The 25,844-nt window shown below is 45.8% G+C and overlaps 1 protein-coding gene across 2 annotated transcripts in view; it reads left to right on the forward strand.

The window, feature by feature from the left end:
* LOC143808891 (uncharacterized) overlaps nt 1-14,668 on the forward strand; it is a 38,556-nt gene extending 23,888 nt beyond the window's left edge. The window contains exons 1-7 of one of the 2 annotated variants that reach the window (XM_077292068.1): nt 217-708; nt 963-1,115; nt 5,618-5,794; nt 10,560-10,751; nt 10,851-11,015; nt 12,714-12,837; nt 13,281-14,668. In XM_077292068.1, coding sequence (XP_077148183.1) covers nt 604-708; nt 963-1,115; nt 5,618-5,794; nt 10,560-10,751; nt 10,851-11,015; nt 12,714-12,837; nt 13,281-14,464 — 2,100 coding nt within the window. In that variant the 5' untranslated portion in view covers nt 217-603 and the 3' untranslated portion in view covers nt 14,465-14,668. Of the gene's footprint in view, nt 1-216; nt 709-962; nt 1,116-5,617; nt 5,795-10,559; nt 10,752-10,850; nt 11,016-12,713; nt 12,838-13,280 lie in introns of those variants that run through there. The other variant, XM_077292069.1, reaches the window with a different exon arrangement.
* Nucleotides 14,669-25,844: the final 11,176 nt, after the last annotated feature.

The following is a 25,844-nucleotide window of genomic DNA, read 5'->3' on the forward strand; positions in this document are numbered from 1 at the left end:
TAGAAGATGATGAGTCGAGTGATGGAAAGAGATAATCAACCCCTGAACAGCGCCAAGATCAATCGTCAGTCTGTGGCGCTTCCTCCTTTTCATCTGGCTTTACAGAATTGTTCCAGGGTTTTTCTTTCCCCACCGAGATCACCCCCCCGCCATTACTGTAGACATTGGCACATGATTTGGGACATGAGAGGCGACATATTTCCCGGGAATCGGATGATCTGATATGAAGATCATAGCATCTAATATAAACGATTGGAGGAGTTCTGGTGTCTAATCCCATCTGAGCCTCTGGTGCTGGAGAGACTGTGTCACCCCAACATGCTCCAGTAATGGCTGGAGGACAACGTCTCTGACCAGGTCGCTCAGTCCGTCCACATCATCCCTGGAGGTTCAGTGACTGGTGGTGTCTGTACAGACACGGTATAGAGCCGGCTGTGTGCCGGGCATGTTTCCAGCCAGTGCTCGGTATAGTGAGTGAAGCCGCTCCGTGCACACACCTGGGACTGAGGGCTGGAAATCTCAGCGGAGGAAATAGGTTCATTTACTTTCAGTAAAACAACCGAGCAGCAACGTCTCCTTATTCACCCACAGATCACCCCTGAAATGGTAGAAATAGCGTTCTCCAAGTGGACAGGTTCTCTAGAGGCAAAGACTGAGGGATGTGATGAAGCCGCGCAGATACAGGGAGAGACTTTACTAGTTATACAGGTACGGACTCTGCTATGTGCCATCATGTTAGAGGCCCCTAAACGTCTACACGGACCTCCTATATTCATGAAGGCCATAAGGAACCCAGGCTTCAGATGTCTTTATAAGATATTGGAAAGCACAAGCCTGGTCCTAACAGGTGGAAAGTCTCACCTGATGGACAGGTGTAAAATACCTATTAATAATCTGTAAATGTCACTGTGCAATGAGGTCAGATCTGTATGTGACTGACGATGTCCTTGTATGATTTACAGCCTCCTGTCATAAAGACACCGAAGAACCAGATCCATTCACACCACCAAGATTTATCCCCGAATGACGAACCAGACATGGACGAAGACGGGAACAACATGTCCAGAAGAATCATAGACTTCACCTTAGAGATCATCTCCCTGCTGAGTGGAGAGGTAAACTCTTCTATATTCTATTATTATCTGCTGAGTGGAGAGGTAAACTCTTCTATATTTCTATTATCTGCTGAGTGGAGAGGTAAACTCTTCTATATTTCTATTATTATCTGCTGAGTGGAGAGGTAAACTCTTCTATATTTCTATTATCTGCTGAGTGGAGAGGTAAACTCTTCTATATTTCTATTATCTGCTGAGTGGAGAGGTAAACTCTTCTATATTTCTATCATTATCTGCTGAGTGGAGAGGTAAACTCTTCTATATTTCTATCATTATCTGCTGAGTGGAGAGGTAAACTCTTCTATATTTCTATTATTATCTGCTGAGTGGAGAGGTAAACTCTTCTATATTTCTATTATTATCTGCTGAGTGGAGAGGTAAACTCTTCTATATTTCTATCATTATCTGCTGAGTGGAGAGGTAAACTCTTCTATATTTCTATTATTATCTGCTGAGTGGAGAGGTAAACTCTTCTATATTTCTATTATTATCTGCTGAGTGGAGAGGTAAACTCTTCTATATTTCTATTATTATCTGCTGAGTGGAGAGGTAAACTCTTCTATATTTCTATTATCTGCTGAGCGGAGAGGTAAACTCTTCTATATATCTATTATTATCTGCTGAGTGGAGAGGTAAACTCTTCTATATTTCTATTATCTGCTGAGTGGAGAGGTAAACTCTTCTATATTTCTATTATCTGCTGAGTGGAGAGGTAAACTCTTCTATATTTCTATCATTATCTGCTGAGTGGAGAGGTAAACTCTTCTATATTTCTATTATTATCTGCTGAGCGGAGAGGTAAACTCTTCTATATTTCTATTATTATCTGCTGAGTGGAGAGGTAAACTCTTCTATATTTCTATTATCTGCTGAGTGGAGAGGTAAACTCTTCTATATATCTATTATTATCTGTTGAGTGGAGAGGTAAACTCTTCTATATTTCTATTATCTGCTGAGCGGAGAGGTAAACTCTTCTATATATCTATTATTATCTGCTGAGTGGAGAGGTAAACTCTTCTATATTTCTATTATCTGCTGAGTGGAGAGGTAAACTCTTCTATATATCTATTATTATCTGCTGAGTGGAGAGGTAAACTCTTCTATATTTCTATTATTATCTGCTGAGCGGAGAGGTAAACTCTTCTATATTTCTATTATCTGCTGAGTGGAGAGGTAAACTCTTCTATATATCTATTATTATCTGCTGAGTGGAGAGGTAAACTCTTCTATATTTCTATTATTATCTGCTGAGTGGAGAGGTAAACTCTTCTATATATCTATTATTATCTGCTGAGTGGAGAGGTAAACTCTTCTATATTTCTATTATTATCTGCTGAGCGGAGAGGTAAACTCTTCTATATTTCTATTATTATCTGCTGAGTGGAGAGGTAAACTCTTCTATATTTCTATTATCTGCTGAGTGGAGAGGTAAACTCTTCTATATATCTATTATTATCTGTTGAGTGGAGAGGTAAACTCTTCTATATTTCTATTATCTGCTGAGCGGAGAGGTAAACTCTTCTATATTTCTATTATCTGCTGAGTGGAGAGGTAAACTCTTCTATATTTCTATTATCTGCTGAGTGGAGAGGTAAACTCTTCTATATTTCTATTATTATCTGCTGAGTGGAGAGGTAAACTCTTCTATATTTCTATTATTATCTGCTGAGTGGAGAGGTAAACTCTTCTATATTTCTATTATTATCTGCTGAGTGGAGATGTAAACTCTTCTATATTTCTATTATTATCTGCTGAGTGGAGAGGTAAACTCTTCTATATTTCTATTATTATCTGCTGAGTGGAGATGTAAACTCTTCTATATTTCTATTATTATCTGCTGAGTGGAGAGGTAAACTCTTCTATATATCTATTATCTGCTGAGTGGAGAGGTAAACTCTTCTATATTTCTATTATTATCTGCTGAGCGGAGAGGTAAACTCTTCTATATTTCTATTATTATCTGCTGAGTGGAGAGGTAAACTCTTCTATATTTCTATTATCTGCTGAGTGGAGAGGTAAACTCTTCTATATTTCTATTATCTGCTGAGTGGAGAGGTAAACTCTTCTATATTTCTATCATTATCTGCTGAGTGGAGAGGTAAACTCTTCTATATTTCTATTATTATCTGCTGAGTGGAGAGGTAAACTCTTCTATATTTCTATTATTATCTGCTGAGTGGAGAGGTAAACTCTTCTATATTTCTATTATCTGCTGAGTGGAGAGGTAAACTCTTCTATATTTCTATTATCTGCTGAGTGGAGAGGTAAACTCTTCTATATTTCTATTATTATCTGCTGAGTGGAGAGGTAAACTCTTCTATATTTCTATTATTATCTGCTGAGTGGAGAGGTAAACTCTTCTATATTTCTATTATTATCTGCTGAGTGGAGAGGTAAACTCTTCTATATTTCTATTATTATCTGCTGAGTGGAGAGGTAAACTCTTCTATATTTCTATCATCTGCTGAGTGGAGAGGTAAACTCTTCTATATTTCTATTATCTGCTGAGTGGAGAGGTAAACTATTCTATATTTCTATTATTTGCTGAGTGGAGAGGTAAACTCTTCTATATTTCTATTATCTGCTGAGTGGAGAGGTAAACTCTTCTATATTTCTATTATCTGCTGAGTGGAGAGGTAAACTCTTCTATATTTCTATTATCTGCTGAGTGGAGAGGTAAACTCTTCTATATTTCTATTATTTGCTGAGTGGAGAGGTAAACTCTTCTATATTTCTATTATCTGCTGAGTGGAGAGGTAAACTCTTCTATATTTCTATTATCTGCTGAGTGGAGAGGTAAACTCTTCTATATTTCTATTATCTGCTGAGTGGAGAGGTAAACTCTTCTATATTTCTATTATCTGCTGAGTGGAGAGGTAAACTCTTCTATATTTATACTATCTGCTGAGTGGAGAGGTAAACTCTTCTATATTTCTATTATTTGCTGAGTGGAGAGGTAAACTCTTCTATATTTCTATTATCTGCTGAGTGGAGAGGTAAACTCTTCTATATTTCTATTATCTGCTGAGTGGAGAGGTAAACTCTTCTATATATCTATTATTATCTGCTGAGTGGAGAGGTAAACTCTTCTATATTTCTATTATTATCTGCTGAGTGGAGAGGTAAACTCTTCTATATTTCTATTATTTGCTGAGTGGAGAGGTAAACTCTTCTATATTTCTATTATCTGCTGAGTGGAGAGGTAAACTCTTCTATATTTCTATTATTATCTGCTGAGTGGAGAGGTAAACTCTTCTATATTTCTATCATTATCTGCTGAGTGGAGAGGTAAACTCTTCTATATTTCTATCATTATCTGCTGAGTGGAGAGGTAAACTCTTCTATATTTCTATTATTATCTGCTGAGTGGAGAGGTAAACTCTTCTATATTTCTATTATTATCTGCTGAGTGGAGAGGTAAACTCTTCTATATTTCTATTATCTGCTGAGTGGAGAGGTAAACTCTTCTATATTTCTATTATCTGCTGAGTGGAGAGGTAAACTCTTCTATATTTCTATTATCTGCTGAGTGGAGAGGTAAACTCTTCTATATTTCTATTATCTGCTGAGTGGAGAGGTAAACTCTTCTATATTTCTTTCATTATCTGCTGAGTGGAGAGGTAACCACCCTTGGGGGTAAAGGGGTTAACAACTCTGTGACCATTCCTGACCAGCCCAGCCAGAGCCCTGACCTAAACCCAATGGAGCATGTCTGGAGAGACCTGAAAATGGCGTCCACCAACGTTCACCATCCAACCTGACGGAACTGGAGAGGATCTGTAAGGAAGAATGGCAGAGAACCCCCAAATCCAGGGGGGAAAAAAACTTGTGGCATCATTCCCAAGAAGACTCCTGGCTGTACTCGCTCAAAATACTCAATACTGAGCAAAGGGGCTGAAGACTTATGACCATGTGAGATTTCAGTTTTTGTTTTTTATTAAATTTGCAAAAATGTCTACATTTCTGTTTTTTTCGGTCAAGATGGGGTGCAGAGTGTACATTAATGAGAAGAAAAATTAACTTTTTTGAATTTACCAAATGGCTGCAATGAAACAAAGAGTGAAAAATTTAAAGGGGTCTGAATACTTTCCGTACCCACTGTAGGTAACAGGATGCCTTTCAGAGGGTTTCCGGTTATTCTCTGAGAAGTTACCAGGTTTTGTTCCCGTTCCACCTCGGCTTCTATATCCAAGATGGATTCCATAGAAGAGTCTCCTGTATCACTGTCTGCCTGTATCTTTCTATCTTCACCCCTCACGGCTGTATCCAGCACACTGCTGACAGAGCGGCCCAGACAGCACCACCACCAAACCACTGGTTGACTATTGATCTCCAACTACCAGGGTCCTCGGACCTCCCAAACAGCAAGGAGTAATCCAGGTAGTCAGTGCCACATGAGCTCTCCTGGTGAGATGGATGGGCAGCTGCTGAGACCACACATAAAATGTCATGTTCTTATGTTTCCTTATGTGTAATATTCATCAGCATCTCTCCTTATACAGGATTACACCATAGAGAAGAAGACATCAGGTGACTGTGTGACTCCCATCATCCATCTCCATGTATCCGGAAGAGGGAGCAGGAGTGAGAGCCCCATCACAGAAGACCCACACTCCCCGATGCCTGAGAAGAAGATCCTAGATCTCACCAACGAGATCACAGAGCTGCTGACCAGAGAGGTGACTGCTGGGAAATGCTACAGTAATACAGTGGAGGATTCTGGGTGATGAGAGGAGACTGCTGGGAGATTATACAGTGTACACTGGAGGATTCTGGGTGATGAGATGAGAGGAGACTGCTGGGAGATTATACAGCATACACTGGAGGATTCTGAGTGATGAGAGGAGACTGCTGGGAGATTATATAGTATACACTGGAGGATTCTGGGTGATGAGGAGACTGCTGGGAGATTATACAGTAATACACTGGAGGATTCTGGGTGATGAGAGGAGGCTGCTGGGAGATTATACAGTATACACTGGAGGATTCTGGGTGATGAGAGGAGAGGAGACTGCTGGGAGATTATACAGTATACACTGGAGGATTCTGGGTGATGAGAGGAGACTGCTGGGAGATTATACAGTATACACTGGAGGATTCTGGGTGATGAGAGGAGACTGCAGGGAGATTATACAGTATACACTGGAGGATTCTGGGTGATGAGAGGAGACTGCTGGGAGATTATACAGCATACACTGGAGGATTCTGGGTGATGAGAGGAGACTGCTGGGAGATTATACAGTGTACACTGGAGGATTCTGGGTGATGAGAGGAGAGGAGACTGCTTTGAGATTATACAGCATACACTGGAGGATTCTGGGTGATGAGAGGAGACTGCTGGGAGATTATACAGTATACACTGGAGGATTCTGGGTGATGGGAGGAGGCTGCTGGGAGATTATACAGTATACACTCGAGGATTCTGGGTGATGAGAGAAGACTGCTGGGAGATTATACAGTATACACTGGAGGATTCTGGGTGATGAGAGGAGACTGCTGGGAGATTATACAGTATACACTGGAGGATTCTGGGTGATGAGAGGAGACTGCTGGGAGATTATACAGTATACACTGGAGGATTCTGGGTGATGAGAGGAGACTGCTGGGAGATTATACAGTATACACTTGAGGATTCTGGGTGATGAGAGGAGACTGCTGGGACATTATACAGTATGCACTGGAGGATTCTGGGTGATGAGCGGAGAGGAGACTGCTGGGAGATTACAGTGTACACTGGAGGATTCTGGGTGATGAAAGGAGACTGCTGGGAGATTATACAGTATACACTGGAGGATTCTGGGTGATGAAAGGAGACTGCTGGGAGATTATACAGTATACACTGGAGGATTCTGGGTGAGGAGAGGAGACTGCTGGGAGATTATACAGTGTACACTGGAGGATTCTGGGTGATGAGAGGAGACTGCTGGGAGATTATACAGTATACACTGGAGGATTCTGGGTGATGAGAGGAGACTGCTGGGAGATTATACAGTATACACTGGAGGATTCTGGGTGATGAGAGGAGACTGCTGGGAGATTATACAGTATACACTGGAGGATTCTGGGTGATGGGGAGAGGAGACTGCTGGGAGACTATACAGTATACACTGGAGGATTCTGGGTGATGAGGAGACTGCTGGGAGATTATACAGTATACACTGGAGGATTCTGGGTGATGAGGAGACTGCTGGGAGATTATACAGTATACACTGGAGGATTCTGGGTGATGAGAGGAGACTGCTGGGAGATTATACAGTATACACTGGAGGATTCTGGGTGATGAGAGGAGACTGCTGGGAGATTATACAGTATACACTGGAGGATTCTGGGTGATGACAGGAGACTGCTGGGGGATTATACAGTATACACTGGAGGATTCTGGGTGATGGGAGGAGACTGCTGGGAGATTATACAGTATACACTGGAGGATTCTGGGTGATGACAGGAGACTGCTGGGGGATTATACAGTATACACTGGAGGATTCTGGGTGATGGGAGGAGACTGCTGGGAGATTATACAGGATACACTGGAGGATTCTGGGTGATGAGAGGAGGCTGCTGGGAGATTATACATTATACACTGGAGGATTCTGGGTGATGAGAGGAGACTCCTGGGAGATTATACAGTATACACTGGAGGATTCTGGGTGATGAGAGGAGGCTGCTGGGAGATTATACAGTATACACTGGAGGATTCTGGGTGGTAAGAGGAGACTGCTGGGAGATTATACAGTAATACACTGGAGGATTCTGGGTGATGAGAGGAGACTGCTGGGAGATTATACAGTATACACTGAAGGATTCTGGGTGATGAGAGGAGACTGCTGGGAGATTATACAGTATACACTGGAGGATTCTGGGTGATGAGGAGACTGCTGGGAGATTATACAGTATACACTGGAGGATTCTGGGTGATGAGGAGACTGCTGGGAGATTATACAGTAATACACTGGAGGATTCTGGGTGGTGATAGTATACAGTTAGGTGCAGAATTATTTGGACAGTGACACAAGTTTTGACATTGTAGCAGTTTACTAAAACATATTCAAGATGGTTATATAATCAATCTCAGCTTTCAGTGGCGACTCTCCTCTTTAATTGGGGCGGATTCACATCCTAATTGGAGGAAGGGTTCAGGAATTATAGCTCTGCAATCTGTACAATAGCATGTAAAAGTTTAGACAGCCCTGGTCAAAATTACTGTTGTGACAACTTAACCAAGTGAAAGGTGAAATGATCTCTAAAAGTCCTAAAGTTAAAGACTACACATTATATTTTAGTCAAAAAATATCAATATATTTTCATCTTTTACATTTTAAAAATAATGAAAATGAAAATTGGCAGATTCAAAACTTTGGGCAGCCGTGGAGATTTGTGTGCTCAGATAACTTTGACTAAAGTTTTAAACCTTAATTAGCCTGTTAGGGTTATGGCTTGTTCACTATTATCATTAAGAAATGCCAGGTGATGCAAATTTCCCAGCTTTCTAAAAACTCTGCCTCCTCAAACTTTGTGCGAAAAACAGCAGCCATGGGTTCTTCTAAGCACTGCCTACTATTCTGAAAATGGTTGACTCCCACGAAGCAGGAGAAGGCTATAAGAAAATAGCAAAGCGTTTACAAGTTGCCTCTGTTTGAAATGTAATAAGGAAATGGCAGTTAACAGGAACAGTTGGAGGTCAAGATAAGGTCTGGAAGACCAAGCAAAATTTCAATGAGAGCTTCTCGATGGATTGCTAGAGGGAAATCAGAACCCCGCTTGACTGCAAGAGACCTTCAGAAAGATTTATCAGACTCTGGAGTTGTGGTACATTGTTCTACTGTTCACAGACACCTGCACAAATATGGCCTTCATGGAAGAGTCATGAGAAAAAAAAAACTCTCCTGCGTCTTCACCATAAAATTCAGCGTCTGAATTATGCAAAAGAACATCTAAATAAATCTGATACATTTTGGAAACAAATCTTGTGGACTGATGAAGATAAAATAGAACTCTTTGGTCACAATGATCAGAGGTATGTGTGGAGAAAATAGGGCAGAGAATTTCAGGAAAAGAACATCTTGTCAACCATTAAGCATGGGGTGGATCAATCATGCTTTGGGGTTGTGTTGCAGCCAATGGCACTGGGAACATTTCACGGGTAGAGGGAAGAATGGATTCAATGAAATTTCAACAAATTCTTCATGCAAACATAACACCATCTGTAAAAAAGCGGAAGATGATGATTTCTGGAAACGGATAGTGATCCTAAACACATGTAAAATCCACAATAGATGACCACAAAAGGCGAAAGCTAAAGGGTTTACAATGGCCCTCACAGTCCTCTGATCTGAGCATCATTGAAAATCTGTGGCTAGACCTCAAATTAGCAGAGGAATTGAGACGCCCCAGGAATCTCAGATTGGGAGGAATTTTACACTTACTCCTCCAGATCTTCAAGTGCCAGCAAGAGTTCATTGGATGCTGCCGGAACTGCAATGCTTTCCAAGGCTTCTGCACACAAGGAGCAATCTATTAATCATCTTTAAAAATTTAAAGGTCAGATTAGACTTTGCCTAAAAACATCTAAAGAAACCGCCCAGTTCTGGAAAAGCAAAACTAAAATCAGCCTGTACCAGAATGATGGTAATTATGAAAGTATGTAAAAGGCTTGGAACAGCTCCTGATCCTCAGCACATCTTCTGTAACACATTAAGGAAAACGTGTGATGGTGCGTTCATGCGTGGCTTCTAATGGCACCGGGTCACTAGTGATTATTGATGATGAAACTGAAGACGAAAGCAGCTGGATGATTTCTGTTTGTACAGGGCGATACCTTCTGCTCAGATCCAACCAAATAGAGCAAGGTTGATTGGACTGCGCTTCACACGACAGATGGACAATGACCCAAAACATCCTGCAAAAAAGTGTAGTATTCTACAGTGGCCGAGTCATAACCCGATCTCCACCCCATCGAGCCGCATTTCACAGGCTGAAGAAAAACCTGAAGGGAGAACGAGCCACAAATAAGGGAGAACTGAAATCTCTGCAGGAAAGGGGCCAAAGCCTCACACAGGAGGAGACCAGCGATGTTGACGTCCATGGCCTTCAGATTTCAGGCCGGAAGCGCTAGTTAAATGCCGATATGTTTGACAGCAGGCATTTAACTAGTTAATAGCGGCGAGTGTATCGCGATTCCACCCGCCCCTATTGCAGGTCCAAAACAGCTGACATGTCCCGGCTTTGATGCGGCCTCACCACCGGAACCCGTATCAAAGCAGGGGATCTGACCTCGGACGTACTATCCTGTCCAAGGACAGAAAGGGGTTAAATAAACCTGAAAGTCTCCACTTCAATTTCATCTCAATTGTTTCAATTAACATCCAATCTAGCGACCTGCAGAGCTGAAATCACGAGGATTCCTCACTGGCCAATGATTTCTGCACCTAACTGTGTGTTTGTCAGGTTCCTGTCAGGTGTCAGGATGCCGCTGTCTATTTCTCCATGGAGGAGTGGGAGTACATGGAAGGACAGAAGGATCAGTACCAGGACGTCAGGATGAAAAATGACCCAACGAGGAGCGACCAGGACAACAGCAACATGACTGCAAGAATATTACTCCTCGCCCTGGAGATAATCGACTTGTTAAAGGGAAAGGTGAGAGTCTCCCATGAGATCACTGTGATCTCTACTAATATAACAGGACTGATAAGATGGATAGAATCTGTGGTGATCGGCGTCTGTCACTGTACACAGGATCACACGGTGGTGAAGAAGACGTCCGGTGACCGTGTGACCCCCTGTATGTCCGGAGGACGGAGCAAGATCCAGAGCCCCATCACAGAACCCCTGCACTCCCCGACACCTGAGAAGAAGGTCCTAGAACTGGCCAAGAAGATCACTGAGCTGCTGACCGGAGAGGTGACTGCTGGGAGATTACACTGGGGGATTCTGGGTGATGAGCGGAGAGGAGACTGCTGGGAGATTACACTGGGGGATTCTGGGTGATGGGAGGAGAGGAGACTGCTGGGAGATTACACTGGGGGATTCTGGGTGATGAGAGGAGACTGCTGGGAGATTACACTGGGGGATTCTGGGTGATAAGCGGAGAGGAGACTGCTGGGAGATTATACTGGGGGATTCTGGGTGATTACACTGGGGGATTCTGGGTGAGGAGCGGAGACTGCTGGGAGATTACACTGGAGGATTCTGGGTGATGAGCGGAGAGGAGACTGCTGGGAGATTATACAGTATACACTGGAGGATTCTGGGTGATGAGCGGAGAGGAGACTGCTGGGAGATTATACAGTATACACTGGAGGATTCTGGGTGATGAGCAGAGAGGAGACTGCTGGGAGATTATACTGGGGGATTCTGGGTGATGAGAGGAGACTGCTGGGAGATTATACTGGAGGATTCTGGGTGATGAGCAGAGAGGAGACTGCTGGGAGATTACACTGGAGGATTCTGGGTGATGAGCAGAGAGGAGACTACTGGGAGATTATACTGGGGGATTCTGGGTGATGAGAGGAGACTGCTGGGAGATTATACTGGGGGATTCTGGGTGATGAGAGGAGACTGCTGGGAGATTATACTGGAGGATTCTGGGTGATGAGCAGAGAGGAGACTGCTGGGAGATTATACTGGGGGATTCTGGGTGATGAGAGGAGACTGCTGGGAGATTACACTGGGGGATTCTGGGTGATGAGAGGAGACTGCTGGGAGATTACACTGGGGGATTCTTGGTGATGAGAGGTGACTGCTGGGAGATTATACAGTATACACTGGAGGATTCTGGGTGGTGAGAGGAGGCTGCTGGGAGATTATACAGTATACACTGGAGGATTCTGGGTGATGAGAGGAGACTGCTGGGAGATTATACAGTATACACTGGAGGATTCTGGGTGATGAGAGGAGACTGCTGGGAGATTATACAGTATACACTGGGGGATTCTGGGTGATGAGAGGAGACTGCTGGGAGATTACACTGAAGGATTCTGGGTGAAGAGAGGAGAGGAGACTGCTGGGAGATTATACAGGGGGATTCTGGGTGATGAGAGGAGAGGTGACTGCTGGGAGATTACACTGCAGGATTCTGGGTCATGAGAGGAGACTGCTGGGAGATTATACAGTATACACTGGAGGATTCTGGGTGATGAGCGGAGAGGAGACTGCTGGGAGATTACACTGGGGGATTCTGGGTGATGAGCGGAGAGGAGACTGCTGGGAGATTACACTGGGGGATTCTGGGTGATGAGCGGAGAGGAGACTACTGGGGGGATTACACTGGGGGATTCTGGGTGCTGAGCGGAGAGGAGACTACTGGAGGGATTACACTGGAGGATTCTGGGTGATGAGAGGAGACTGCTGGGAGATTACACTGGAGGATTCTGGGTGATGAGAGGAGACTGCTGGGAGATTACACTGGAGGATTCTGGGTGATGAGAGGAGACTGCTGGGAGATTACACTGGGGGATTCTGGGTGATGAGCGGAGAGGAGACTGCTGGGAGATTATACAGCATACACTGGAGGATTCTGGGTGGTGAGAGGAGACTGCTGGGAGATTATACAGCATACACTGGAGGATTCTGGGTGATGTCGGTCTCGTTGGTTGTCAGGTTGCTCTCAGGTGTCAGGACATCGCTCTCTATTTCTCCATGGAGGAGTGGGATTATGTAGAAGGACACTGGGAGCAGTATAAGGACGTTGTGGTGGAGGAGCAGCGGCCACTTGTATCACCAGGTAAGAGGAGACCTCAGCAATTTCTTTGTGGCCGCACTGTCTGATATAATACTGCCTCACTACTGTCCAAGGCCGTACATACACATGTCTGTAATTACCAGTATAATTATTGTTATTTGTTGTAATATGATTTTGCCCGTGTCTGAATGTGCTCTGATGATCATGGAAAAGTTGGTTTGGAAGTCCAGGGGTCTCCTTTGTGCTACCCCTGATGATTTAGGAATTCTTAAACACAGTTACTGGGGTAGCTAGAACCATTGGATGATCCCATATTCTGCACCTTCTGTTCCCTGGTGATCAGGGGATTCACCATTAAGGTGCACTGGATACCATAACCTTTCTTACACATCCTCCATCCTGTATCAGAGGTGGCATATGGATGGACCTTTACATTTAAAGTTATGATTTTAAGAAATAATGAAATCTATTTTTATTTCTGACAGAAAAGGCAAGTAATTGTTCTGGAGAAAATGTGTTATCTCTAGAATATCATGTAAAAGAAGAAGATATCATGTGTCAGTCCTCAAGAGAAAACCTCATTACTCTTAATGTACATCAAGAAAATCTTGTTAAATTTAAGAGAAGTCAGACAAGAGAGAAGCCGTATTCATGTTCAGATTGTAAGAAATGCTTTTCAGACAAACATCATCTTACTAGACATCAGAGACTACATACAGGAGAGAAGCCGTACTCATGTTCAGAATGTAAGAAATGCTTTTCACGCAAATGTAATCTTATTTGTCATCAGAGAATACATAAAGGAGAGAAGCCGTATTCATGTTCAGCATGTGGGAAGCATTTTATAAACAAATCAAATCTTGTTTTACATGAGAAAAGTCACAAAATTGAGATGACGTATTCAAGTTCAGGATATGGGAAATGTGTTTCCCAAAAATCTAACCTTTTTAGTCATAAGAGAATTCACAAAGGAAAACGGACATTTTCGTGTTCAGAATGTGGAAAATATTTTATAGGTAAATCCGATCTTGTTAGACATGAGAGAATTCATACAGGAGAGAAGCCGTATTCATGTTCAGAATGTGGAAAATGTTTTTCACTTAAAGATCTTCTTCTTAGACATCAGAGAATTCATACAGGAGAAAGGCCATTTTCATGTTCAGCATGTGGAAAATGTTTTATGAATAAATCGGATCTTTGTAAACATGTGAAAATTCACAAAGAGAAGCCGTATTCATGTTCAGAATGTGGGAAATGTTTTATTATAAAATCATATCTTGTTATACATGAGAGAGTTCACACAGGAGAGAAGCCGTATTCATGTTCAGTATGTCAGAAAAGTTTTACATATCAAGCCAGTCTTATTTCACATGAGCGTATCCACACAGGTGTAAAACCACATTCCTGTTCAGAATGTGGGAAATGTTTTCTATATAAATCAACTCTTAATACGCATAAGCGTGTTCACGCAGAAAAAAAGCTGTATTCATGCTCAGAATGTGGAAAATGTTTTAATACTGAAGCCCTGCTAAGTGATCATCAAAGAGATCACACTGGAGAGAATCCACTTACATGTAACGAATGTGGGATCTCTTTTATATATGAATCAAGTCTTCTCAGACATAAGAAAATTCATGTTCAGAGTGTGGACAATGTTTCTTTAAATTAATCCTTTCAGGTGAAACATCAGAGAAGTTACACAGTAGTGAAGCCGTACTCATGCTCAGATGTGGAAAATGGTTTATTAGTAAAGACAAACTTCATAGTCATCAGAGAAGTCGCACATCGGGAGGGAGCTGTTTAATATGAAACATTGTTCCAAGTATTTGCAAAAATGTTTCCACTTTTACACAGAGTATATGTATTTTTGGTTTTGATAGTTAAAATCGTTGTGCAAAGATGTGAATCGCACAGGGGAGGGGTGTGTCGACTTCGCTCACCTCCTGGGAGGGAAGAGAAGGACCCAGCAGGGATCAGCTCTCTGCCGCCACCACTTGCCCCAGGTCAGTCAGGGAACTGCACCGAGGGCAAATAGTTGCCGGAAAGGCTTCCCTTATAGGTACGAGTAATTGAGGCGATATTTTACAAAAGCAAATATACAGGTATACAGTCAGGAGTGTAGTATGAGGGTAGGGATACAGATAGATTGCAATTACCGTGTTATGTAGCATGTGACCACAGGGAGGCGCTGATGGATCACAGGTCCAAATCTTTCTTGCGAGATTCTCTGGCCGTGTCACCTAAAGGATCTCCTGCCAGTAGAAAGTCTGAGTCTAAAATGAGGAGCTGCCTACTATCCCCGAGGCTGCCCCCTCCCACACGCTGCGCCCACCCCTGGGCTTGTGCAGCCTCTCACCTCCCATATCTGAGAGTCTGGTTTTCTGTCCAGAACCGTGGATGTCCATAACTTTCCGCTCGAAGCTCTAAATGGAACACGGCTGCGCCACTGGGTCCTGCTAGATTTTATCTGCTCAGGGAGACCAAATACGGCTACCGTATTTAATTCCTGGTAGCTATGCTTTATAAGGCTTCTTTCACACTTGCGTCGTGTGACGTACGTCGCAATCTGTCATTTTGGGAAAAAAAACGGATCCTGCAAATGTGCCCGCAGGATTCGTTTTTTTTCCCATAGACTTGTATTGCCGACAGATCGCGATGTATGGCCATATGTCGCGTCCGTCTTGCACTGGATCCATCGTGTTTTGGCGGACCGTCGGCACGAAAAAACGTTCAATGTAACTTTTTTTGTACTTCACGTCCGCCATTTTCTACCGCGCATGCGCGGCCGGAACTCAACCCCCTCCTCCCCGTACTTTAGAATGGACAGCGGATGCGTCGAAAAACTGCATCCGCTACCCACGTCGTGCATAATTTTCACAACGTGCGTCGGTATGTCGCGCCGACTCTTAGCGACGGAGCCGTACCGACGCAAGTGTGAAAGTAGCCTAACTCAATAACTCAGTCATGGTGGTGGCTGCAGGGTATGGGCTTGTTGGGACAGGAATGCAGATTCCGATTATGTGCTCGGCTAGGCTCAGAGATATTTCATTTTTTTATTATAGGTCATTTTCTAGTTTCAATATCTCAGAGCCTTCTGCTGGTTTAGCCTGGGATCTGTGGTGCCACAATGGCAGCCTGATTTCACCAAAGGAGCCAGTTGGCTCATAGCTGCACAAGAGTTCACACCCCAGTGATAATTGCAGAACTTGGAGCTGGGAAGCACAGGGTCTGGTCTTTCGGCTACCCCTGGAGAGAGCTTCAAATGCCTATTTCCTCCAGCTAATTAAAAAAAACAAAACATTAGTCTAGTGGTATGCCAAAGGTGGGGGGCTGAGTTTGGAGCAAGTATTCCTGAACCAAACTGCATCTGATAGAGAATTCCATCTGATATCAAAATTAATTAGATACCATTTTCCCATATCTCACACCTCCCCTCTTTAGAGGGCATCACATTCCTGTGTTCCCTGAGCGCACTCCCACATGTCATGGTCCCTTTTTTTGGCGATTGGAGAAGCGATACTGCTGGACCGCCAGGCTCCAACTCAGCAACCTCCCATTCGTCCCAGAGACCGAGTGTAACCAGCTGAGGGAGTTGTGGTCTGTCTCCACGAAGAAGGGATGCCCGTACATGTATGGCTGCAGACGCTGCAGGGCCCACACAATTGCCAGGCACTCCTTTTCCATCGTGGGGTAGGCCACCTCTCTCGGCAATAGCTTCCTGCTCAGGTATAGGACGTGAGGCTCCTGGCCCGCTGCGTTGACCTGGCTGAGCACGGCACCGAGGCCAAAGTCACTGGCGTCTGTCTGTACTACAAATGGCCGCGCAATTAAGTAGATTGTAGTACTGGGGAGCTGGAGAGAGCAGTCTTTAGCGCCTGAAAAGCGGTCTCCCAGGCGACTGATTAGTCTACAGCGAGAGGCAGCTTTTTTGTTGGTGAGGTCCGTCAGGGGTTTAGCCAGGGTACTATAGTGTGGAACAAACCTCCTATAGTACCCAGCAGTCACCAGGAAGTACATCACCTGTTTCTTGGTCCTGGGGTGGGACAGGATGCAGTGGTATCCACTTTCCCGGGTTCCCCCGCCTACCCGGTCACCAGGTAGAGGACCTAGCTCATGCCCAGCTGGCACTTTTCTGGCTTGATGGTCAGACCTGCCCGGTGGATCCGCCTAAGCACCTGCATCAGATGCTCTAGGTGATCCTCCCAGGTGGGACTGAAGATGGCAATATCATCCAGGTATTCAGCCATGCACCCTTCAAGTCCCTGGAGCAGCTTGTTGACCACCAGCTTAAAAGTGGCAGGGATATTCTTCAAGCCGAATGGCATCACGGTGGACTCGTACAGTCCAAACGAGGTGATGAAGGCAGAACGCCCCTGGGCCTCGTGGGTCAGAAGGATCTTCCAATATCCCTGGTTCAGATCCATGATGGTCAGGTACTTGGCACCGGCCAACTGATCGAGCAGGTCATCGATGCGTGGCATAGGGAACGCATTGGTGACCGTGACAGTGTAGAGCCCCTGGTAGTACACGCAGAACTGGGTTCGGTCCTTTTTGGGGACACGGACTACAGGCGATGCCCGCGCGCTGTTTGATGCCTGGATCACCCCCAGCTTCAGCATCTTGTCAATCCCCTGGCGCATCTGCTGCTGACCGCTGGATCGGAGGTGATCCCCAGTGTCCATGTGATGGACAGCCAACTCGGTCCTTCCGGGAAGGCTGCTGAACAGCTCCCGGAAGGGGCGTAGATTAACCGCCATCTGAGACCGGTGGTCTTCTGAGAGCTGGTTGCCCACCTCTACGTTCTCAATGGATCCGCCTGCCTTGGTTAAGCAGATCCAGGAGCGTTTCCGCCACCCCCACTGTGGAAAGGTTGCACATGGGATGGGCACAGGCCTCCCGCTCATGATGCGCCTTCATCATGTTCACGTGGAAGACTTTACTCCTTCCACGGGAGTGGTCTAGGGTGACCAGGTACTTGACGTCCTTGAGCCGCTGGTGCATGAGGTATGGGCTCTCCCAGGCTGCCTGAAGCTTGTCCTGTGGTACGGGAACCAGTACCCACATTTTCTGACCCACCTGGTAGGTCCTTTTGTAAGCATTCTGATTGTACCAGCGCTTCTGGTCAGCCTGAGCCATATTGTCCCGCACCAGCCGCGACAAGGCCGTCATTTTGTCCCAAAAGCGCACGATGGACCCACCGACCGACACTCCAGGGGTGGCCAAGTCTCTTTCCTATGCCTCTTACACCAGAGCAAGGGGCCCTCGTACACGCCGCCCATACAGGAGCTCGAAGGGGCCGAACCCCGATGAGGCCTGCGGAGCCTCCCGGTAGGCTAACAGTAGGTGTGGTATGTACCGCTCCCAGTTGCTCCCGTCGGAGTCAACCAACATCTTAAGCATCTGCTTGAGGGTGACATTGAACCGCTCGCACAGACCATTAGTCTGCGGATGGTACGGGCTGGCCACCAGATGTGGCACTTGTATTTGCTTACAAAGGGACTCCCATCAGCTGCGACATGAACTGGGTCTCTCGGTCGGTGAGCATTTCCTGGGAAAATCCCACTCAGGAGAAAATCTCCACCAAAGCTGTGGCCACCTTGTTGGCCCAAATGGATGACAAGGCTACTGCTTCCGGGTACCGGGTGGCATAGTCCACTACCGTTAGTATGAAGCATTTCCCAGAGCAGTTGGGAAGGGACAGTGGTCCAATAAGATCAACAGCCACCTTCCTGAAAGGCTCTTCAATGATGTGCACTAGTGGGGCTTTGGGGCGCCGCTGCGCCTTCCCCACTCTGACAGATGTCACACGAACAGCAGTACGCAGCCACATCGGCCCCCATTTTAGGCCAGTAGAAATGCTGGCTTATCCTGGCCTTGGTCTTAGCAATCCCCAAGTGTCCAGCCATCGGAACCTCATATATGATCCGCAACAACTCCGCCCGGAACGGATAGGGTACCACTAATTGTCGGTCCCCAGGCCACGCCTCTGGTGACTCTTGCTGAACTGACACCCGGTACAGCTGTCCCTGGTCCCAGACCACCCACTCGAGGTCTTAGTCCATGAAAGGCTGTCCCGCCTGCTCCTTAAGAGCTTTCAGGCTGTCGTTTGCTGACTAGACGTGGCCAGAGTAGACAAAACTGCCATATCTTCTGTCAGTTCCCTGGGGCCCGTCTTCAGGTCTCCCTCTGGTTCAGCAGCCACTTTTTCGGAAGTGGGAAGGCCGTCTGACCTCCATGAGGCTCCTTGGGCTCCAGGACTCCCACTCCTGGTGACAGCGGCCATGACCGTTGTGACCCTAAGTAGCGCCTGCCTCCCCTCGGCTTCCACACAAGTCGCTGAGTCAGGTGGATCAACCTGGTCTCCTGGCACCCGGGTGTGGGAACTTTCTGCCCTGGGGCCTTACCTGGAAGCTCCACCTCTCCTGTGTCAGCCCCAACCCTTTTTGGCATGTTCCCCTCCCTGCAGCTGCGCGGAACCCAGCAGACTGGACTCATCTATGGGCCCCACAATCCCAGCGGCAGCCCCTGCCACCAACTCTAGTTCTGGCCTTGCAGCTATCTGCCTCCTACCTCTGCCTCCAGAACACACTGTCTCCTCACACCTGGGGGCATTCTCGCACCTTCGGTGTCAGCCTGCTTTGTTTCTTCTGGACGCGCTGCATGTGTCCTGTCAGCACAGGAGTGACTCTCAGATCCCACCTCCCCTCTTAACGCAGGAGGCAGAGGCAACACATTTACATATTACCAGCAGTAGACAAATCAAGACACAGTGGGGCTTCAGAGCTTGGGGTCTCAGTAGCCACATACTGTGACACCAGTCGCCTCAAATCTGTCCCGAGTAAAACATTCACAGGAATATTCGCCGACACTCTCACCTCCCTCATTCCCCTCCCGGAGTCCCAGTCCAAATAGACCTTGGCGACGGGCAGCGCCAGTTCGATGCTTCCAATCCCAGAGATGGCGAGGGTTTTTCCGGGTATCAAAATCTGGGGAGACAGTATCTCAGACCGCACGAGGGTCATTTCGGCACAGGTGTCCCCCAGTCCCATGTGTTGTGAACTATACTCCTTGGCTCCCTCTTGTGGTCACTAGTGATTTGGCACTTGGATTGTCTTTTACCAGGTTGGTACTCACCTGCTTCGTTAGGCCTGGGGTGTTGCTATTTAAACTTCCTGGATTCTCAGTCCAGTGCCTGGCATCGTTGTAATCAGTTCATTTCTGTTTGCTCCTGTCTTCAGGTCCTGGTTCTTTGCAAGATAAGCTAAGTCCTGCTTTCTTATTTTTGATCATTTGCATTGTTTATATTTTTGTCCAGCTTGTACAAAATGTGATTCCTGATATCGCTGGAAGCTCTAGGGGGCTGATATTCTCCCCCCACACCGTTAGTCAGTTTGGGGGTTCTTGGATATTCAGCGTGGATATTTTGCAGGGTTTTTGCTGACCATATAAGTCATCTTACTATATTCTGCTATTAGTCAGTGGGCCTCTCTTTGCTAAAATCTAGTTCATTCTTACGTTTGTCTTTTCTTCTTACCTCACCGTTATTATTTGTTGGGGGCTTGTATTACTTTGGGGTCTTTTCTCTGGAGGCAAGAGAGGTCTTATTTTCCCTTATAGGGTTAGTTAGTTCTCCGGCTGGCGCGAGACGTCTAGGATCAACGTAGGCACGTTCCCCGGCTACTGTTAGTGTTTGTGCTAGGTTCAGGTATATGGTCAGCCTAGTTACCACGTCCCTATGACCTGGTATTTATGTTTACAGACTTTACTGTAATCTCTGAGATCCTTTGCCATAGGGATCATAACAGTATGCCAGGCCTATGAATAGTTAATGCATTGCAGAAGTGGGATTAAAAGAAAAGGAGTTCTGAGTTGTTGTTTTTTTGTTTGTTTTTCTCCTCTTTCTTCCTTCCCCTTTTTCTCAGAGTGGCTGTAAGCTTGCTGCAGACATGAATGTTCAGACCTTGATTACTAGTGTGGATCAGCTTGCTGCATGAGTGCAGAGCATTCAGGATTTTGTTGTTAGCAGTCCTGTGTCTGAGCCTAAGATACCTATTCCTGAGCTGTTCTCTGGAGATCGATTTAAATTTAGGAATTTTAGGAATAATTGTAAATTGTTTCTATCTTTGAAACCTCGTTCGTCTGGAGATTCAGCTCAGCAAGTTAAAATTGTTATCTCCTTTTTGCGTGGCGACCCTCAGGATTGGGCTTTCTCGTTAGTGCCAGGAGATCCGGCATTGGCGGATGTTGATGCGTTTTTTCTGGCGCTCGGATTGCATTTTGAGGAGCCTAATCTTGAAATTCAGGCAGAAAAAGCTCTACTGGCTATCTCTCAGGGCCAGGATGAAGCCGAAGTGTATTGCCAAAAATTTCGGAAATGGTCCGTGCTTACTCAATGGAATGAATGTGCTCTGGCCGCAAATTTCAGAAATGGTCTTTCTGAAGCCATTAAGAATGTGATGGTGGGTTTCACAATTCCTACAAGACTGAATGATTCTATGGCGCTGGCTATTCAGATTGATCGGCGTTTGCGGGAGCGCAAATCCGCTAATCCTCTGGCGGTGTTGTCTGAACAGACACCTGTTTCAATGCAATGTGATAGAAACCCCGATCCAGCAATGCAATGTGATAGAATCCTGACTAGAACCGAACGACAAAATCATAGACGACAGAATGGGCTGTGTTTTTACTGTGGTGATTCTACACATGTTATATCAGCATGCTCTAAACGCCTAACAAAGGTTGTCAGTCCTGTCTCCATTGGTAATTTGCAGCCTAAATTTATTTTGTCTGTGACTTTAATTTGTTCATTGTCTTCCTACCCTGTTATGGCGTTTGTGGATTCAGGTGCTGCCCTGAGTCTTATAGACTTGTCGTTTGCCAAGCGCTGTGGTTTTGTCCTGGAGCCTTTAAAAGTTCCTATTCCTCTCAGAGGAATTGATGCTACGCCACTGGCGGAAAATAAACCGCAGTATTGGACACAAGTGACCATGTGCATGACTCCTGAACATCGGGAGGTGATTCGTTTTCTTGTTCTGCATAAAATGAATGATTTGGTCGTGTTAGGTCTGCCATGGTTACAGACCCATAATCCTGTTTTGGATTGGAAGGCTATGTCGGTGTCGAGTTGGGGTTGTCAGGGAATTCATTACGATTCTCCACCGGTGTCTATTGCTACTTCTACTCCTTCAGAGGTTCCTGAGTATTTGTGTGACTATCAGGATGTATTCAGTGAGTCCAGGTCCAGTGCTCTTCCTCCTCATAGGGACTGTGACTGCGCTATAGATTTGATTCCTGGCAGTAAATTTCCTAAGGGACGATTATTTAATTTGTCTGTACCCGAGCATGCCGCGATGCGTTCTTATGTCAAGGAGTCTTTGGAGAAGGGGCATATTCGTCCATCCTCTTCCCCTCTTGGTGCGGGATTCTTTTTTGTGGCCAAGAAGGACGGGTCTTTGAGACCTTGTATAGACTATCGGCTTCTGAATAAAATCACTGTTAAGTTTCAGTATCCTTTGCCACTATTGTCAGACTTGTTTGCTCGGATTCAGGGTGTCAAGTGGTTCACCAAGATAGATCTTCGTGGTGCGTACAACCTTGTGCGCATTAGGCAGGGAGATGAATGGAAAACTGCATTCAATACGCCCGAAGGTCATTTTGAATACTTGGTGATGCCCTTTGGGCTCTCTAATGCTCCTTCAGTGTTTCAGTCCTTTATGCATGATATCTTCCGGAAGTATCTGGATAAATTTATGATTGTTTATCTGGATGATATTCTGGTTTTCTCGGATGATTGGGATTCTCATGTAAAGCAGGTCAGGATGGTGTTTCAGGTTTTGCGTGATAATGCTTTGTTTGTGAAGGGCTCAAAGTGTCTCTTTGGAGTGCAGAAGGTTTCCTTTTTGGGTTTTATTTTCTCCCCTTCTGCTGTGGAGATGGACCCAGTCAAGGTCCGAGCTATTCGCTATTCATGATTGGACTCAGCCCACGTCTGTTAAGAGTCTTCAGAAGTTCTTGGGGTTTGCTAATTTCTACCGTCGCTTTATCGCTAACTTTTCTAGCGTTGTTAAACCTTTGACGGATATGACCAAGAAAGGTTCTGATGTAACTAGTTGGGCCCCTGCAGCCGTAGAGGCCTTCCAGGAGCTGAAGCGCCGGTTTACTTAGGCGCCTGTTTTGTGCCAGCCTGATGTCTCACTTCCCTTTCAGGTTGAAGTGGATGCTTCTGAGATCGGTGCTGGGGCTGTTTTGTCGCAGAGAGGCTCTGGTTGCTCTGTGATGAGACCATGTGCTTTTTTCTCTAGGAAGTTTTCGCCTGCTGAGCGGAACTATGATGTTGGTAATCGGGAGTTGTTGGCCATGAAGTGGGCATTTGAGGAGTGGCGTCATTGGCTCGAGGGTGCTAAGCATCGTGTGGTGGTCTTGACTGATCACAAAAATCTGATGTATCTCGAGTCTGCTAAGCGCCTGAATCCTAGACAGGCTCGTTGGTCATTGTTTTTCTCTCGTTTTGACTTTGTGGTCTCGTACCTGCCTGGTTCGAAGAATGTTAAGGCTGATGCTCTTTCTAGGAGCTTTGTGCCTGACTCTCCTGGAGTCTCGGAGCCAGCTGGTATTCTTAAAGAGGGAGTAATCGTGTCGGCCATATCTCCTGATTTGCGACGTGTGTTGCAGAGATTTCAGGCTGGTAGACCTGACTCTTGTCCACCCGACAGACTGTTTGTTCCTGATAAATGGACCAGCAAAGTCATTTCCGAGGTTCATTCCTCGGTGTTGGCAGGGCATCCGGGAATTTTTGGTACCCGAGATTTGGTGGCTAGGTCCTTTTGGTGGCCTTCCTTGTCACGGGATGTGCGGTCATTTGTGCAGTCCTGTGGGACTTGTGCTCGGGCTAAGCCTTGTTGTTCTCGTGCTAGCGGGTTGCTTCTGCCCTTGCCCGTCCCGAAGAGGCCTTGGACACACATTTCCATGGATTTAATTTCTGATCTTCCGGTGTCTCAAGGAATGTCTGTCATCTGGGTGGTGTGTGATCGTTTTTCCAAGATGGTCCATTTGGTACCCTTGCCTAAGTTGCCTTCCTCTTCCGATCTGGTTCCCTTGTTTTTTCAGAATGTGGTTCGTTTACACGGCATTCCGGAGAATATCGTGTCCGACAGAGGATCCCAGTTTGTGTCCAGATTCTGGCGATCTTTTTGTGCTAAAATGGGCATTGATTTGTCGTTTTCATCTGCCTTCCATCCTCAGACTAATGGTCAAACGGAGCGAACTAATCAGACACTGGAGGCTTATTTGAGATGTTTTGTTTCTGCGGACCAGGATGATTGGGTGACCTTCTTGCCATTGGCGGAGTTTGCCCTTAATAATCGGGCTAGTTCCGCTACTTTGGTTTCGCCATTCTTCTGCAACTCTGGTTTTCATCCTCGTTTCTCCTCGGGTCATGTTGAGTCTTCTGACTGTCCTGGGGGTGGATTCCGTGGTGGATAGGTTGCAGCGGATTTGGAATCTTGTGGTGGACAACTTGAAGTTGTCACAGGAGAAGGCTCAGCGTTTTGCCAACCGCCGCCGCGGTGTGGGCCCCCGACTTCGTGTTGGGGATTTGGTTTGGTTGTCTTCTCGGTATGTCCCTCTGAAGGTTTCCTCTCCTAAGTTTAAGCCTCGCTTTATTGGTCCTTATAAAATTTTGGAAGTTCTTAACCCGGTTTCTTTTCGTTTGGATCTTCGGTGTCGTTTGCCATTCACAACGTGTTCCATAGGTCTTTGTTGCGGCGGTACGTTGTGCCTGTGGTTCCTGCTGTTGAGCCTCCTGCTCCGGTGTTGGTTGAGGGCGAGTTGGAGTACGTGGTAGAGAAGATCTTGGATTCTCGTCTCTCTAGACGGACGCTTCAGTATTTGGTCAAATGGAAGGGCTATGGTCAGGAGGATAATTCCTGGGTGGCCGCCTCTGATGTTCATGCGGCCGATTTGGTTCGTGCCTTCCATGCTGCTCATCCTGGTCGCCCTGGTGGCCTTGGTGAGGGTTCGGTGACCCCTCCTTAAAGGGGGGGTACTGTTGTGAACTATACTCCTTGGCTCCCTCTTGTGGTCACTAGTGATTTGGCACTTGGATTGTCTTTTACCAGGTTGGTACTCACCTGCTTCGTTAGGCCTGGGGTGTTGCTATTTAAACTTCCTGGATTCTCAATCCAGTGCCTGGCATCGTTGTAATCAGTTCATTTCTGTTTGCTCCTGTCTTCAGGTCCTGGTTCTTTGCAAGATAAGCTAAGTCCTGCTTTCTTATTTTTGATCATTTGCATTGTTTATATTTTTGTCCAGCTTGTACAAAATGTGATTCCTGATATCGCTGGAAGCTCTAGGGGGCTGATATTCTCCCCCCACACCGTTAGTCGGTTTGGGGGTTCTTGGATATTCAGCGTGGATATTTTGCAGGGTTTTTGCTGACCATATAAGTCATCTTACTATATTCTGCTATTAGTCAGTGGGCCTCTCTTTGCTAAAATCTAGTTCATTCTTACGTTTGTCTTTTCTTCTTACCTCACCGTTATTATTTGTTGGGGGCTTGTATTACTTTGGGGTCTTTTCTCTGGAGGCAAGAGAGGTCTTATTTTCCCTTATAGGGTTAGTTAGTTCTCCGGCTGGCGCGAGACGTCTAGGATCAACGTAGGCACGTTCCCCGGCTACTGTTAGTGTTTGTGCTAGGTTCAGGTATATGGTCAGCCTAGTTACCACGTCCCTATGAGCTGGTATTTATGTTTGCAGACTTTGCTGTAATCTCTGAGATCCTTTGCCATAGGGATCATAACACCCATGGCAGCAGCGTGGTTTACGGTGATGGGCAGGAAATTGTCACGAGACCTCCCACCCATGACTGGGGACGGTTTGGGGGATGAGGCCGGGGCCTTGTGGCACTGGGGACTCATGGCCTGAGGTGTCTGGGTTGGTTGCAGAGGTGACACCTCCTGGGTTCTACCCCTGGCCTGGAGAGGGGAGCAGAGGGGGTGCCCCTTGCCTTCTAGGGGCTGGGAAAACGAGCAGAATTAGTCTTACTCCCTCTC

The sequence above is a fragment of the Ranitomeya variabilis genome, chromosome 2 (assembly GCF_051348905.1).
Source record: "Ranitomeya variabilis isolate aRanVar5 chromosome 2, aRanVar5.hap1, whole genome shotgun sequence".
NCBI lineage: Eukaryota > Metazoa > Chordata > Amphibia > Anura > Dendrobatidae > Ranitomeya > Ranitomeya variabilis.